The 16,438-nt window shown below is 47.1% G+C and overlaps 1 protein-coding gene across 1 annotated transcript in view; it reads left to right on the forward strand.

Moving 5' to 3' along the window:
* Nucleotides 1-15,705, forward strand: part of zgc:158403 (tetratricopeptide repeat protein 39A) — an 84,750-nt gene extending 69,045 nt beyond the window's left edge. The window contains exons 14-18 of the mRNA XM_052041869.1: nucleotides 752-872; nucleotides 1,505-1,616; nucleotides 4,465-4,579; nucleotides 4,677-4,793; nucleotides 13,991-15,705. Coding sequence (XP_051897829.1) covers nucleotides 752-872; nucleotides 1,505-1,616; nucleotides 4,465-4,579; nucleotides 4,677-4,793; nucleotides 13,991-14,105 — 580 coding nt within the window. The 3' untranslated portion in view covers nucleotides 14,106-15,705. The remainder of the gene's footprint in view (nucleotides 1-751; nucleotides 873-1,504; nucleotides 1,617-4,464; nucleotides 4,580-4,676; nucleotides 4,794-13,990) is intronic.
* Nucleotides 15,706-16,438: the final 733 nt, after the last annotated feature.

Here is a 16,438-nt window from a genome sequence, read left to right on the forward strand (position 1 = left end):
TAACCCTTCCCTCCTACTCACCCCATAACCCTCCATTTTACTTACATCCATGTGCCTATCTAAGACTCTCTTAAATGTCCCTATTGTATCAGCCCCTACCTCCACCACCGGCAGTGTGTTCCAGGCACCCACCACGCTGTGTAATTTAAAACAAACACCTCCAACATCTCCCCTAAACTTCCCTCCACTCACCTTAAATGGATATCCTCTGGTATTGGCCATTGCCGCCCTGGGGAAAAGGTGCTGGCTGTCCACTTTGTCTATGCCTCTCGAAATCTTATACACCTCTGTCAAGTCGCCTCTCATCCTGTGTTGCTCCAAAGAGAAAAGCCCTAGCTCGCTCAACCTTTCCTCATAAGACATGTTCTCTAATCCAGGCAGCATCCTGGTAAATCTCCTCTGCACCCTCTCTAAAGCTTCCACATCCTTCCTATAATGAGGCGACCAGAACTGAACACAACACTCCAAGTGTGGTCTGACCAGAGTTTTTTTTAGAGCTGCAACATCACCTTCATGCTGAGGAGAGAAACCAAAACCATAAATCGATTCTAGTTCTGCATCGTACTGTGCCACCAGAAGGTAGTGGAGCTCTGAGGAGAAGTTCCTGAAAGCAAAAACAATTGATGAACTTCCTAAGTCTAGGATTTTGTGTCCACAGAGCTGGTTATTGAACAGGCTCCTAACGGTTCATGTTTCTTGGAAACCCAACAATCTTTTCCTCTTCCCTTCTTTCTGCTCCCCCACCCCACAGGCAGGTCCCTCTGCTAAAGCAGAAGATTGCGGGAAAGTCTCCCCCCACTGAGAAGTTTGCGATAAGGAAAGCCCGGAGGTACAAGTCCAACGATCCCGTGAGGCTGCCAGTGCCGGCTCTGGTGAGTTCAACACGATCCCACGGGGAGCGCAGTACAACCAGGAGGTCTGTGTACACGTCGGTCACCCTTCCCGTGGTGAGAAGTCCAGGCCAAGAGTGCAGGATCCCACTGGGAAAGGACAGGATAGGGAAGGAACAGTGTGTGGGTTGTGTAGATTGTTGGAGCAGAAAGTGGGTGAGGTTTTGGAGTTGGTCCAGCAGGCATTGAGAGAGAAGGATTTTAAAGAGAAGTTGACCAATATATCAAAGAACTACAGATATTGGAAATAATGAAATAAAAACAAAATTCTAGAAACAGTCGAGTCAGCAGCATTTGTGGTGAGAGAAACGGTTAACATTCCAACTTGAAGATGAAGGGTTTTTGAGTTGAAACGTAAACTCTGCTTTCCTTTTATCAGATGCTGCCTGACCTGCTGAGTGTTTCCAGTGTTTTCTGTTTTTCCATAATATGATAGTGTGTTTGGTACAATTAACTCCTTCCATACCAATGAATTAATGATTGCATCAAAGCATTAACCCCTTGTATAGTCCAAAGTGGACAATAATTTTCTCGGAAATGGACGTTGATTTTCTTGGCTCTCTCCTCCCCTCCTCCTTCCACCTTCCTCTCTACCCTGCTCATCCCCACTCCAGGAGATGATGTACATGTGGAACGGTTTTACGGTGATCGGCAAACAGTGGAAGCTAACAGAGGAAATGTTGGAAACGATCTGTGAAGCTGAGGCAGGGCTGGAGCAGGCGGCACGTATGTATGGACTGGACTCCAAACACCCTCCGTGCCTCAGGAACATCCCATGCAGTTGACATTCAATGGGCAACTTTGGCCTCAGCAACGTCTCAGCAGCAACAAACCTGATTAGGTTTTGGTGCTGGTAGAGGGAGGAATGTTGGCCGGGCACCTGCAGAGCTCTGTGCTCTTTGAGTGGTGCAGTAGTGTTGACTATGGTCTTTGATGGCCCATCTGAGAGATGCACCTCCAGTGGTAGACTGGAGTGTGGAAATACAGAGACGGCAGATGCTGGAAATACTCAGCAGGTCAGGCAGCATCTGTGGGAGGCTGAACTGAGTCAGTGTTTCAGGTTGAAGACGTTTTGCCAGAACTGGAAAAGGGAGAAAACAAGTTGCAGAGAGTGTTGGAGAGGGAGAGGACACGCAATATCTGCTGTGGTTGGCAGAACCCTTAATCATGTCTCATTTGTATCCACCACCTCTACTCTCATGCTCTTTCCTCCTGACCAGAGCCAGGGTGGAATACTTCTAGTCCCGACTTCCCACCCCACCGGCCTCCACAGTCAGCAGACCACTTGCACGACTTCCAATGCCTTCAATGAGATTTACCACCAAGTGCATCATCCCCCTCCCTTCCAGTATTCTGAAGCAACCAGTCCCTTTGCAAATTCCTGGTCTGCTCTTCCATCACCAAACACTCCTCTTGGCAGTTTCCGATACAACACCTCTTCTACCTCTTCCCTTCCCTCCATCAAGGGCCCACCGTACTTCCAGGTGAAGCAGTGAATCACTTGCACCTCTAGTCTACTGCATTTGGTGCCTGTGATCTGGTTTCCTCTATGCTGGAGAAAGCAAATGCTGATTGGGTGAACACTGAGCACCTTTGTTCAGCTCTGAGGAACGCCCTGAGCTTCCAGTTGCCTGTCATTTTAATTCTTCGCCCTGCTCCCACTCTGTGCTGTCCGTGGCCTCCTGCACTGTTCCAGTGAGGCACAATGTAAGCTTGAGGTGCAGCATCTTGTCCTCTGTCTGGGCATGTCGCAGCTTTCGGGACTCGATACTGAATTCAACAATTTCAGATGTTTCCCCTTCTCTGCTTGTACTAGAACTGGTCTCCACCTGTGATATTACCTCAGTTGTTCTTTCTCCACAGACGCTGGCTGATCTGATGAGCATTCCCAGAATTCCCCCTTTTATTGTTTCCGTTTTCTCCAACAGCTTAGATTTGCATTTCACAGCTTTGACATCTCCCTTTTGTTTCTCTCTTTTCCCAACTTCCCTTGTTAATCAATTAACCAGATGCTCCATAACTTTTGGAATTGCCTTGACAACCCTGGGCTCACCCTACCAGAGAGATTTCCTTCGTCCCCTCCATCCCTCCCAACCCTCGCTGTAACCTGAAACTAACTTGTATTTTTTAACTTCCCCAAGTTCTGATGAAGGGCTCTTTGAGCTGAAACATTAACTCAGTTTCTCTCTCCACAGACGCTGCCTGATCTGCTGAGTGTTTCCAGCATTTTCTTCTTCTGTTTCAGACTTCAGTTTGGGCATTTGTAGGTCAAATGCTCATTGGTCTCTGCTGATGCTGAACCTTTCTGGGTGCAGGTGTGTCTCTGGAGTTCCTGATCAGAAGGCAGGCAAAGCCAGGAGATAAAACAGCAGCAGCCAAAGACGTGGATCTCAGTCTAGCCTCACTATTAGCACTGGAAGAGTGTGTGACCTGGGGAGCAAGGGTGAAGGTCAATACTACCATGGCAGAACAACTGGAGCTCAAATGCTGCCCCTTGAAATGGATAATTGTGGAGGTTGTCAGTTTAAGGTGGAACTTGAAGACTTGCCAAATTCCATCTTAAACTGAAGGACCTGCCAGCAACTCCCACCCCCTCCCCCCCCATTAGACCCTGATCTTATCTTCCACAGAATCCTTGCCCTTCCTTCATGAAAATTATCCTTATTGGGAGTTGAGGAAGAGTTTTTGGCAATTAAGAGTAGACATTTTTAAATGTTTTGTAATAAATATTTACATTTAAGCAGTGTTACACCCAGATAAAAAAATATACCAGGTGTACAAAAGCACCAGTGTTCCAGGTCGACAAACATTAATGTGTGTGATCCGACTACATCTGTGGTGTTGGGTCCCGGGGAATTCGGAACCGAGACCTTGCATTGTGTAGAGAAGGTCAGTGAAAAGCTGCTTTTATTATGTAAAATTTCTCAAGATCTTAAAATGTTGCTGTCACTTGTAAGGAATCTTGGTGCAAAAGATCAATGGAATTTGCATACAAGGTTGTCAAATAGTGACTTGGAAATAAGGTGGTTAAGAGCAGTGGGTGATTTGGGTTCAGACAATCTAAGCCCTTCTGAATAAAACCACAGCAGCTTCATGCATCCGAGAGGTTTAATGTGTCATCAGGAAGGCTGTTCCTATGACAGTGCAGCACTCCCTTGCACTGGTGAGCAAGTCTCAATATTTGTGCTCTCTACAGTGGGGCTTGAACCCAAGACTCTCTGAGCTGCGATTATTGTCACCAGCTTGTAGCTGGGTACCTACAGCGTCTACTTCTACGCATAGTCAATGGGCTGGTGTGGGGGAATGCCCCCAGTGAGAGTTGGCATCAGGAGTCATCCCCCTAGGCTGGCGCAGAACTTCAACAACTGGTCATCCAATTGTTGAGAGCTCTGTCCCTTTTAGTTTGGAACTCAACAAGCTCTCTGACTTCAACATGAAACATTGATGCTGTTTCTCTTCCCCCAGATGTGGCCTGACCTGCTGAGTGTTTCCAGCACCTTGTTTTCATCTTAGATTCCAGCATCAGCGTTTCATTAATTTTTTCTTGATAAACTCTCTTCGTCCCTCTCCTCAGCTAATGAATACCTGGCTGATGACAAGTGTGTGGTGAAGCTGCTGAAGGGTTTGTGCTTGAGGCACCTGGGCAAGATCCTGGAAGCAGAACAGTGCTTTGTCTACATTTACGAACAGTAAGTATGAGGGGGTGCGGCACGAGCCGGTGGGGAGGGTGAAGGTGGCCGCAGCAGAGGTCGGTGTATCAACTCGTCTCCCACCCTCTGTCCACAGTGCGAAGAAAATTAAATACGATCACTACCTTAGTCCTAATGCACTCCTGGAGCTCAGTCTGCTCTTCATTCAACAGGATCGAAAGGAGGAGGCTATTAAGTGGTTGAGACGTGCAAAGTGAGTACTTCCCTTTCTCTGGCTTCTAACCTAGGTCAAGGGTCAATAAGTTGCTGGGCACCTAAAGATCGACCACTTTGGTGGGTCTGGAGATAATGTGGGGCAGACTTGCTCCTCTACAGGGCATTAATGAATCAGGTGGATCTGGATGACCATCCAGTTAGGTTCACAGTGACCATCACTGATGTAACATTTTATTCCCGATGTCCTGTAAACTTTAAGTTCCCCTGGAACAATAAGATAAGATCTTTATTAATCACATGTACATCGAAACACACAGTGAAAGGCATCTTGAACTGAATACCCCGACTAATGAAGGCCAACATACCATACGCCTTCTTAACAACCCTATCAACCTGCGCGGCAACCTTGAGGGATCTATGGACGAGGACCCCAAGATCCCTCTGTTCCTCTATGCTGCTAAGAGCCCTGCCATTAACCTTGTATTCTGCCTTCAAATTTGATCTTCCAATGTGTATCACTTCACACTTTTCCAGGTTGAACTCCACCTGCCACTTCTCAGCCCAGCTCTGCATCCTATCAATGTCCTGTTATAACCTACAGCAACCTTCTACACTATTCACAACACCTCCAACCTTTGTGTCATCCGCAAACTTACTGACCCACCCTTCCACATCCTCATTGAAATCATTTATAAAAATCACAAAGAGCAGGGGTCCCAGAACGGATCTCTGCAGAACACCACTGGTCACCGACCTCCAGGCAGAATATGCTTCATCTACAACAACCCTCTGTCTTCTATGGGAGAGCCATTTCTGAATCCACACAGCCAAGTTTTCCTGGATCCCATGCCTCCTGACTTTCTGAATGAGCCTTCCATGAGGAACTTCATCAAACACCTTACTAAAATCCACGTACACCACATCCACTGCTCTACCTTCATCAATGTGCTTTGTCACATCCTCAAAGAATTCAATCAGGCTCGTGAGGCACGACCTGCCCCTCACAAAGCCATGCTGACTGTCCCTAATCAGCCTATGCGTCTCCATCTGCCCATAAGTCCTGTCTCTAAGAATTTTCTCCAGTAATTTCCCACCACTGAAGTAGGACCCACTGGTGTTATCCTTTCTTGAACAAAGGAACTACATTTTCCACCCTCCAATCACCTGGCACTACTCCTGTGGCCTGAGAGGATGCAAAAATCATCGCCAAAGGCGCAGCAATCTCTTCCCTCGCTTCCTGTAATAACCTTGGATATATCCCGTCTGGCTCTGGTGATATATCTATCCTAATGTTTCTCAAAAGTTCCAGCACACCCTCTTTCCTCACGTCAACAAGCCCTAGCGTATCAGCCTGTCGTATGCCATCCTCACAAACGGCAAGGTCTCTCTCTCTGGTGAATTCTGAAGCAAAGTATTCATTAAGAACCTCCCCACCTCTTCTGACTCCAGGCACATGTTTCCTCTTTTATCCCTGAATGGTCCTACCCTCACTGTAGTCATCCTCCTATTCTTCACATATGCCTTGGGGTTTTCCTTGATCCCACTCACCAAGGACTTCTCATGCCCCCTTCTAGCTCTCCTAAGTCCATTCTTAAGCTCCCTCCTGGCTACCTTGTAACTCTCCAGAGTCCTGTCTGATCCTTGATTTGGAGAACCCTCTGGGCCTTGAACCCACAGTCTCTGCCCATGTTACAAGGATGCCCATCACTGACCCCCTGATGGGGGAAGTGATGATTAAACAAGGCAGCAACTTGGAACTGCTGGGCTGGCATCAGTACTTTTGGACACTGACCGCTGTTCGGGTTCAAGTTTATTGTCACAGGCCCACACACGCAAGGTATAAATACCATGAAAGCTAGCTTTTTGCAGCAAACGCACAGTGCATTACAAACATAAGTTAACATCAACTTAACATAAATTATACATAACTTACACGACAAAATGAACATGACGTTAGTGCAAGTTGAGAGGAAGAAAAAAAATATAGTCTGAGGAGTGTTAGGGTGTTTCAGGCCAGGGATGATGACCCTTGTGGTTGAATAGCTGATCTTCCTTGTCTGGGAACATGAATGGCCTATTGGAGGAAGCTGGAATCCGTGTCCCAGTGTGGGCCATGAGGGGAAAGCAGTGGCAGCAGTGTGGCGAGTTGCTCACCAGGTGGCACTGTCTACTCATGTTTCAGAGCCCACTGGTCTTGTAACCCTTGTATCTCCGGTCTTGTAACAGCATTTCAGGGCAGTGAGGTAAAGCACATGAGAATAACATGGAACACGGAACACTACAGCACAGGAACAGGCCCTTCGGCCCACCATGTTGTACTGAATTAATTAAACTAGTAATTAAAAGTCTAACTAAACAAATCCCTTCTGCCTATAAAATGTCCATATCCCTGTCTAAGAGCCTCTTAAACGCCTCTATTGTATCTGCCTCCGCCCCCACCCCTGGCAGCACATTCCAGGCACCCACCACTCTGTGTGTGTGTGTGTGTGTGTGTGTGTGTGTGTGTGTGTGTGTGCGCGTGTATAATGTATATAGAAATATATTAAAAACACTTGCCCCGCACATCTCCTTTGAACTTGCCCTCTCTCACCTTTTAATGCATGCCCTCTAGTATTAGACATTTTGACCCTGGGAAAAAGATAACAGCTGTCCACTCATAATCTTATAAACTTCTATCAGGTCTTCCCTCAACCTCTGCCGGTCCAGAGAAAACAACCCAAGTTTGTCCAACCTCATCTCATAGCTCACGCCCTCTAATCCAGGCAGCATCCTGGTGAACCTCCCCTGCACCCCCTCCAGAGCCTCCACACCCTTCCCGTAATGGGGTGACCAGAAATGAATGAAATACTCCAGATGTGGCCTAACTAGAGTTTTATAAAGCTGCAAAGTAACTTCCTGACTCTTGAACGTGACTAATAAAGGCGAGCATGCCATACGCCTTTTTTTTCTATATCACCCTATCAACCTGCGCAGCCAATTTCAGGGTGCGACGGACTTGGACCCCAAGATCCTCTGTACATCAGCACTGTTAACGGTCCTGCCATTTATAGTGTACTGTCCCTTTACATTTGATCTCCCAAAGTGCAGCACCTCACACTTGGCCGGATAAAACTCCATCTACTATTTCTCCGCCAAAGAAGCTGGAGGTCATTTGTCCTCGAGCCTCCTGCCCAATCGGCAAGATTGTGGCTGAACTTTTACCTCAAACACCATCTTCCTGCACCCTGCTGCCACATCCTTTGGTTCCCCTGATGTCCAGAATCCTACCACTGTCCGTCTTGAATAAACTCGGTCACTGAACCTCCACAGCCCCTTGGGCAGAGAATTCCGAACATTCATCACCCTCTGGGTGGGGAAATTTCTCCTCATTTTAGTCCTAATTGGCCCACCCCTTATTTTGAGACGGTGACCTCTGGTTTTGGATTCCTTAGCCAGGGGCAATGCCCTCTCAGCATCTACCCGTCAAGTGTTATGCAGACCCTAATGAAGCAGAGACCGAGCCCACTCAATCCCTCCTCATCCCACCTGCGGAGCCAGGAACTAATCTGGAGGAACTTCGCTGCACTCCCTCTGTTGAAGTACACAGGCTCCCAGGTTATGAATGATTTGATTTACGGAAATCTGACTTGACGTAAATTCTCCCATGTAGTTTTGAAGCTGGTAATTATAATCAAGTGTTTCATGTTATTCGGTACTGACTGGTATATATTGCATGAGTTTAATTATGGGTGGTGTTCGGGTGATTATTTGATGAAAGCATTAGTGAATGGAGCGCTAGGGTTTGGAGAGGTACAGCAAAGGCATGTATCTGACATGGAGAAGGCAGCTTCTGGCCAGTTCTCAGGACACAACCCTAGTGTAACCCGGGGACTGTCTGTTGATCCTCCTCCCAGTAAGGTGAACTGAATTCATTGAGTCAGAGAGATACAGCGGGGAAACAGGCCCTTTGGCCCACCGAGTCCGTGCTGACCACCAACCTCCCCATTTGCATTAATCCTACACTAATCTCCATTAGTTATTGCTCCTGCATCCTCCTCGGCTTCCCCCCGCGATTCCCACCACTCGCTTACGCAAGGGGCAATCTACAGTGGGCAATTGACCCATTAACCCACACGTCTTTGGGATGTGGGAGGAAACCGGAGCACCCGGGGCAAACCCACCTGTTCACAGGGAGAATGTGCAAACTCCATACAGACAGCACGCAAGGTCAGGAATGAACCAGGGTGTCTGACATGGAGAGGCAGCAGCAGTACTGACTGTGCCAGTTGTACACACCACAAGTGTGGTCTCTGCAAGGCCAATGGAATTGTAACAGGACATTCCTGCTCTTGTATTCCAATCCTTACAGTAACGGCCATCCCCCACTGCTGCTGTAGCTGTGTGTTAGCTTTCAGTGACTCAACAGGACAATGATGGGATGTGGCTGTCACACCTCTGCTTACCCTGTGTGTATCTGCAGCCAGTACTTGCAACACTCCATCGATGCAGTGAGCTCAGTGAGGGAGCCGCAGTGTGTCGGACATGTTCCCGCGCTGCTTTATTCCCCTTGGCACTTGTATGTGGAATTGGAGAATCTTGCAGCGTAGGGGGAGACTATTTGACCCTTTCTGCCCGTGATGGCTCGTTTTAAAGTTCATCCATTTGGTTCCCAACTCTATCCTTCACTCATTGCCCTGCAAACCTTACTGTTCAAAAATTTATCCAAATGTTCATAGAGTTGTAGAGTTGTACAGCACAGAAAAAGGCCATTCAGCCCATACTTGTCCATGCCGACCAAGATGTATATTCCAGCTACTCCCATTTCCCAGCACTTGGCCCACCTCCCTCTAAACTCCTGTCATCAATACACCTGTCCACAAACTTCTTAACTGTATCTAATGTACCTGGCTCCACCACTTCCTCTGGCAGCTAATCAATATATCTACCACCCACTATGCTTTTTATATATAAAAAAAAGTTTTTAATAAACCTTTCACCTATAATCTTAAAACTCTGTCCTCTAGTTTGCAATTCCCCAACCCTGGGGAAAAAAGACCACCCTCCCTGTCTCTGCCCTGCCCCTCATGATTTTATGCACCTCTTTGAGATCACTCCTCCATCTCCTACGCTGCACGGAGTAAAGGCCCAGCCTGTCCAACCTCTCCCTAGAACTGTTCCTCAAGTCCTGTGGCAACATCCTCGTAAATCTTGCAGTTGTACAAGATGTTGGTGAGGCTGCATTTGGAATATTGTGTTTGGTTTTGGTCATCCTGCTGATTGAAAGATGCCATTAAGCTGGAAAGAGTGCAGAGGGTATTTACGAGGATGTCGCCAGGACTCGAGGGACTGAGTTATAGGGAGAGGTTGGACAGACCAGGACTTTTTTCCTTGGATCATAGTAGACTGAGGGGTGACCTTATAGAGGTGTATAAAATCATGAGGGGCAGAGACAGGGTGAATGCACTTAATCTTCTTCCCAGGGTTGGGGAATCAAGAACTAGAGGGCATAGGTTTAAGGTGAGAGGGGAGAGATTTAATAGGAACCTGAGGGGCAACTTATTTTACTTGGAGGGTGGTCAGTAGATGAAACGAGCTGCCAGAGGAAGTGGTTGAGGCAGGTCATTAACAACTTTTAAAGGGTACTTGGACAGGTGCATGGATAGGAAAGATTTAGAGGGATAAGGGCCAAATGGGACTGGCTTGGATGGGAATCTTCCTCGGCACGGATTAGTTGGGCCAAAGGGCCTGTTCCCCTGCTGTGTGACTCTGACTCCTTTTTGAAAGTTACGACCAAATCTGCCTTCAGCTGCCCTTTCAAGCAGCACGTTCCCAATGATGCTGCGTTTAAAGAAGGAATCTACTGGTCTTTTCTCTGGCCTTTTGAAACCACCTCTCTCCCTCTGGAAATGGTTTCTCCTCATTTACCCTGTCACAATAAGATAAGGTCAGATCTTTATTGGTCACATGTACATAGAAACACACAGTGAAATGCATCTTTTGCATTGAGTGTTCTGGGGGCAGCCCGCAAGTGTCATCACGCTTCCGGTGCCGACATAGCATGCCCACAACTTCCTAACCCGTACGTCTTTGGAATGTGGGAGGAAACCGGAGCACCCGGAGGAAACCCACGCAGACACGGGGAAAACGTACAAACTCCTTACAGATACTCCATCGCTGTAATATCTACAGGTGCACACAGAACCTCATTTGAAACACAGCATGTCTGGGGATGCTGCACTCCTGCAGTACTGTGCTCATTCAACCAATGCCAATCTGAATTTGTGTAGCACCTTTCGTACAGCAGTTTACTTCATAGGAATATTCTCAGACCAAATTTAACATGGCCCAAGGATTGGAGTCCAAAAACTTTGAACATCTCCCTAAACCTTTACTGAAGAAAGATCCCAGTTTCTCTCTTCTCCCCACCTACCGAGTTCACTTAAGTCTCAGCATTAGCACAGGAGGAGACCATTCAGCCCACTGTGTTTGTGCTGGTTGTACAAAGAACAACCCAGCCTAATCCCACCATTTACTTTGGCCCACAGCCCTGCAGGTCACACTTCTCAAGTTCTCTTTGAACGTGGCAAAGGTTTTAGCCTGTCCCCTCCTCTTGAGCAGTTCCAGACCCCCCAAGTCTTTGGGTGAGAAATCTTCCCTTTAACCTTCCTACCAAATATTTTAAAGTGTGCCCCTTGGTTTTTGACCCTGTTGCTCAGGGAAGGAAGTCCTTCCTGTTGTATCCAAGCCCTTCATAATTTTAAACCTATCTGTCTTCAAAAGAAAACTCAATTTTTCTATCCAAGTTTTCCTCAAAGCTACACATTTCCAGTCCAACCGACATCTTTGTAAATCTGGTAATTAAAATTGGTAAATTGGTTTATTATTGTCACATGTACCGAGGTACAGTGAAAAACTTTGTTTTGCATGCCATCCATACAGATCCTTTCATCACATCAGTGCATTGAGGTAGTACAAAGGAAAACAATAACAGAATGCAGAATAAAGTGTTACACTTACAGAGAAAGTGCAGTGCAGGCAGACAGTAAGGTGCAAGGTCATAACAAGGTAGATTGTGAGGTCAAGAGTCCATTTTATCGTACTAGGGAACCATTCAATAGCCTTATAACAGCGGAATAGAAGCTGTCCTTGAGCCTGGTGGTACGTGCTTTCAGGCTTTTGTATCTTCTGCCCGACAGGAGGGGGGAGAAGGGAGAATGTCTGGGGTGGGTGGGGGTCTTTGACTATGATGGCTGCTTTACTGAGGAAGGTCTGCACCTTCTCCAATGCAGTGTGGTGACCAGAACTCTACAATACCTGAGTGCTTAGTATGGTCAACCTTGGCAGGAGATGAAGTGAAGAGCCTTGGCTGGAAGTGCCTTTGGAGTGTGTTGTCCAATTAGCTGCTTGGGCCGAATTGGCAAAATGCAGCGGTTTTCACCCTTGAAGTCCTGTTGACTGAGGTTATAATAATCAGTGTCTTTGGTTGAGGGCAGATCTTTGTGCCGATGGGGCTCTGCTGTGGGGGTGTTGACATCTACAAATAGAAGCAGACAGAAGCTCATTTGAAACAGAACATGTCTCTCAACAGTGTGTCCCCTCCATGACTGCACTCATTCAGCCCAAATCCATCTTGCAGACTATAGCTCAGACTACATTTCTTCTGTCCTCTCCCAACTTGCACTTGTGTCATTATGTTTGTTTTAAATTTGTCATGCAAATTGTGTATGTCCTCTTGTGTTTGTCCTCCTCTTGTAATGTACTGTGCTGCTGCTGTAAAAAGCTGATTTTCATGGCATTTGTACCTTGTCATGTAATGCCTATGACAATGAACTTGAACTTGTAGAGCAGCTTTTAATGTAGCAGATGTGCTTCATTGGGAATAGAGTCTCACACCATGGAAACAAGGCCCAGAGTCCACGTTGACCACATGGTGCCCACTTACAGCAGTCCCATTCTCCCCACACTCCCATCAACTCCCCCCAGATTCTATCCCTCACCCACACACTGGGGGCAATTTACAGCAGCCAATTAACCCACTGACCCGCATGTCTTTTGGATGTGGGAGGAAACTGGAGAACCCAGGGGAAATCACTCAATCACAGGGAGAATGTGCAAACTCCACACAGACAGCATCCAAGGTCGGGATTGAAACTGGTTACTGGAGCTGGGGGGCAGCAGCTCTCCTGACTGCACCACTCTGCTACCCAGTGCCCTCAGACCAAACTTAACATGGATCCAAAGACAGGAGTTCAAACCTTAACTCCTGAAAACTTATCTCTTTGAGCCATCAAGAGGAAGTGGGAAGGGCTGAGGGATGTGCTTAGCTTGGGACCAGTGCTGAAGTTGTCTGCCGGCAGTTGAGGGATTACGGGGTTGAGGGAATGCAGGTACCTCCGAGGGTTGTGGGAGATTTTAAAGCTGGTAATGTAAAAGCAAAGAAGCTTGAAACTGTTTTGCTGCACAGGGCTTTCCTGAGCGAGTTGGGTGGAGGTTTGAGAGAAATACTGTGGGTCCTTGGGTATAAACAGGGGAATGAGACTGGTCTGGTTGTTGTAACCCGGGAGGGTTTAAACTACATTGGCAGAGGGATGGGAACCAGAGCACCAGGTCCCAGAATGGAAGAATTGAGGCTTATTGCATTCAGTTTTGGTCACCTCATTACAGGAAGGATGTGGAGGCTTTGGAGAGGGTGCAGAGGAGGTTCACCAGGATGCTGTCTGGTTTGGAGAACGTGTGCTATGAGGAGAGGTTGGACAAGCTGGGTCTGTTTTCTCTAGAGCAGCGGAGGCTGAGGGGAGGTTTGACAGGTTTATAAACCTATGCAAGGTGTAGATAGTTGGTATCTTTTTCCCAGGATTGAAATGTCTAGTACTAGAGGGCACGTATTTAAGGTGAGGGGGGAAAAGTACAAAGGAGAAGTATGAGGCAAGTTTTTTTTTTGCACTGAGTGGTGGGGGCCTGATGCACTCCCAGGGGTGGTGGTGAAGGCACATAGTATTGGAGTGTAAGAGACTGTTAGATAGGCATGTGAATATGCAGAGAAGGGAGGGATATGGTCAATGTGTGGGGAAGGAGGAATAGATTAATTGGGAGTCATTGGTTTAATTAGTACAGCACAACATTGTGGGCCGAATGGCCTGTCCTTTGCTGTACTGTTCTATGTTTCTAGGAGCTGGCATAAACATGATGGGCTGAATGGCCTCATTCTCTGCCATAACAATTCCATGATTCTAATAACTTGCTCTTCTCTTCTAGACAAAACTACAAGGACTATTCCATGGAATCCAGGACTCTTTTCCGGATACACGCCGCTCTTTCCAAACTGAAAGCAGAGACGGATGAGAATGGGCTGGAAGGAACTGCCCTCTAGATGTGCAGACATGATGCTGCAAACACAGCGGAGGACTCGGTGTTAAAGGGGACAGTCTGGGAACGGGGAGGGGCTGGAGTGTAAAATTAAACGAGCATCTTCACTCCCAACAGCACCTGGGGTTGAAACTCTTTCTGCTGGGAAGTTAGTGTTTGGGGAGCTGGCCTGCCCTTCCCGAGTCTCTGACTCCTAAGACAAAAGAACTTGTCCTGTGCCATTTTGGATTTGAGGAAAGGATGTGGGAAGTGTTGCCATGGAGACCGATCAGCTGCCATTTTGTCTTCTGCTGGACTTGTAGGGCACGAGTCTTCACAGAGGGGGATGAATCCCACATCTGGAAGAGAGAATAGTGGGAGGAGGGTGATAAATCAAGGAGGGGGGAGACCCAGGAAACACGGTTTGAAACCAGCTTTGTAACTGTCCTTTGTTCACGTTCCTGGAAGCACCAGGTAGCTGTGCCTTCCCCTGCTACTTCCGGAGGCCTCTTGGTGTAGGCCGCAAGGGTTAGAAGTTATTTAGTATAAATGCATTATTTTAATGTTTCTAAATTAAATTCTGTAGATAGACTGTGAAATATTGGGAGACTTGGATGGCTAATTGCACAGAAATTATTTTATATCTAACACTTAGAGATTTTATATTTTACATTCAAATAGGGGTGTTATGTTTCCTCATTGCAAAGTGTTTATTCAAGTAGTTGTACAATCAGGTGCTGTGTCAGTTGGGTGTGGCCAGTTAATGATTTAATGTTGGCTGTGAAATGGCACCGGGTATGAATGTGGAAGAGTTTGCTGTCCAACCTTGGGAAAATAGTGGAATTTTCCAATATTCAGTGTTTAAATGAAGCCAGTTACACCAGTTCTATTGCCTGGTTGGGGCTTTGATATTACAATTTAGAAAATGTAAAGAGCAGATTCTGTAGGCAGGTTTCGACGATTAACAAAGCTTCCACAAGGAGGATGTTGCCGTCCAACCTGAACCTGCCCTTGTCTGATTTCAGAGTGTGCACCAACGATCGAGATTGGGAATGCTCACTGATATCACCTCACGGATGGTCCTGCTCACACCACCAATCCCACCATATGCTCCTCTCCTGCCCCTCACCCTAGATTAACTGAGGTCAGCCAACCAAACCTGCCCTAGCTCCACAGCTCACTCACTCTGCCCAGCATCAAGTCAGGAACCCTTCGTTCCGCAGACTGATTCCTGACTTGTTCCGTTATATGTACAACGAGAGTTTGGGAGACCAGCTGCTGTGGGGCTGCAGGAATCTTTTGCTGGGTGGGAACTCTGTTCTTGGCTGCATTTCCGACTTGTGAACTGTTTGGGTTTTGAGCTCTGCTGTAACCTGGGGAGGAGCTGAACAGAGAGAAGCTCCAGTTGTAGAGAAACCTGGCTGAACCTCCATCTGGATTCTGTTCAGTTGCATCGCCAAAGCTCAGCAAGGATTCAGATTGGGGGACAGTGCAAAATGATGCTGGTGTTAATAGGTTTACATTGTGAAGCTAGACTGCATATTTGTTGAATACGGAAGAATGTCATTTAATTGAGCTGCTTAAGATAATTGTAGAAAAAGAATAAAAATGGGATTGGTACTTGATGGTTGACATGTACTTGATGGGCTGAAGGGCCTGTTTCCCTGCTGTATGACTCTGAATCTGAGAGAGAAACTGGGTCCAGAACAAAGGCGTGTGGGGTCCGAAGGTTAACATTGTGATTAGATCTGCCCCACCCCTTCTCTTGCACTCATCCCAAACAATACAAACTGTCCGCATTTATAATTGCATCTTCTCTTCTAACTTTACCATGCCCCCTCGCATACCCCAGCCACCACCACTTGAAAACTTGGGATCCTGTTCCACACTTGCCTCCTCTTTCCTTGACCCTGAACACAGAAAAACTTTGGTGACCTAAAATGATGCAGTCATTGTTTAACACATTTTTAACCCAAACTCTTCCAGCTCCAGTTCAGATGAAAGGTCTCGACCTGAAACGTTGACTGGCCATTTCTCCCTCCAGATGCTGAGTTCATCCAGCAGCTCTTTTTTTTGCTCCAGATTCCAGCATCTGCATTCTCTTGTCTCGAATGGAGCAGAGGGCTACTTGAACCTTCCCCAGTGTGGAGTCATGGTTTACTGGCTCATGGGGCAGAGGTCCTGCAGACAGGGCCACTGAATCTCCCAGCAATGGATTAGATTCTAGCTAACACAGCCAGCTGTTAAACAGATTCAAGCCAAATGATTTGGGGGCTGGTTACTGGTAGGGTTTGCTGTCCTGGGACTCCTGCATGCAAGGACTCAGTACCCTGAAGGCGGAGAGGCGTGTGGGGGCTG

Source organism: Pristis pectinata, chromosome 31 (genome assembly GCF_009764475.1).
Source record: "Pristis pectinata isolate sPriPec2 chromosome 31, sPriPec2.1.pri, whole genome shotgun sequence".
NCBI lineage: Eukaryota > Metazoa > Chordata > Chondrichthyes > Rhinopristiformes > Pristidae > Pristis > Pristis pectinata.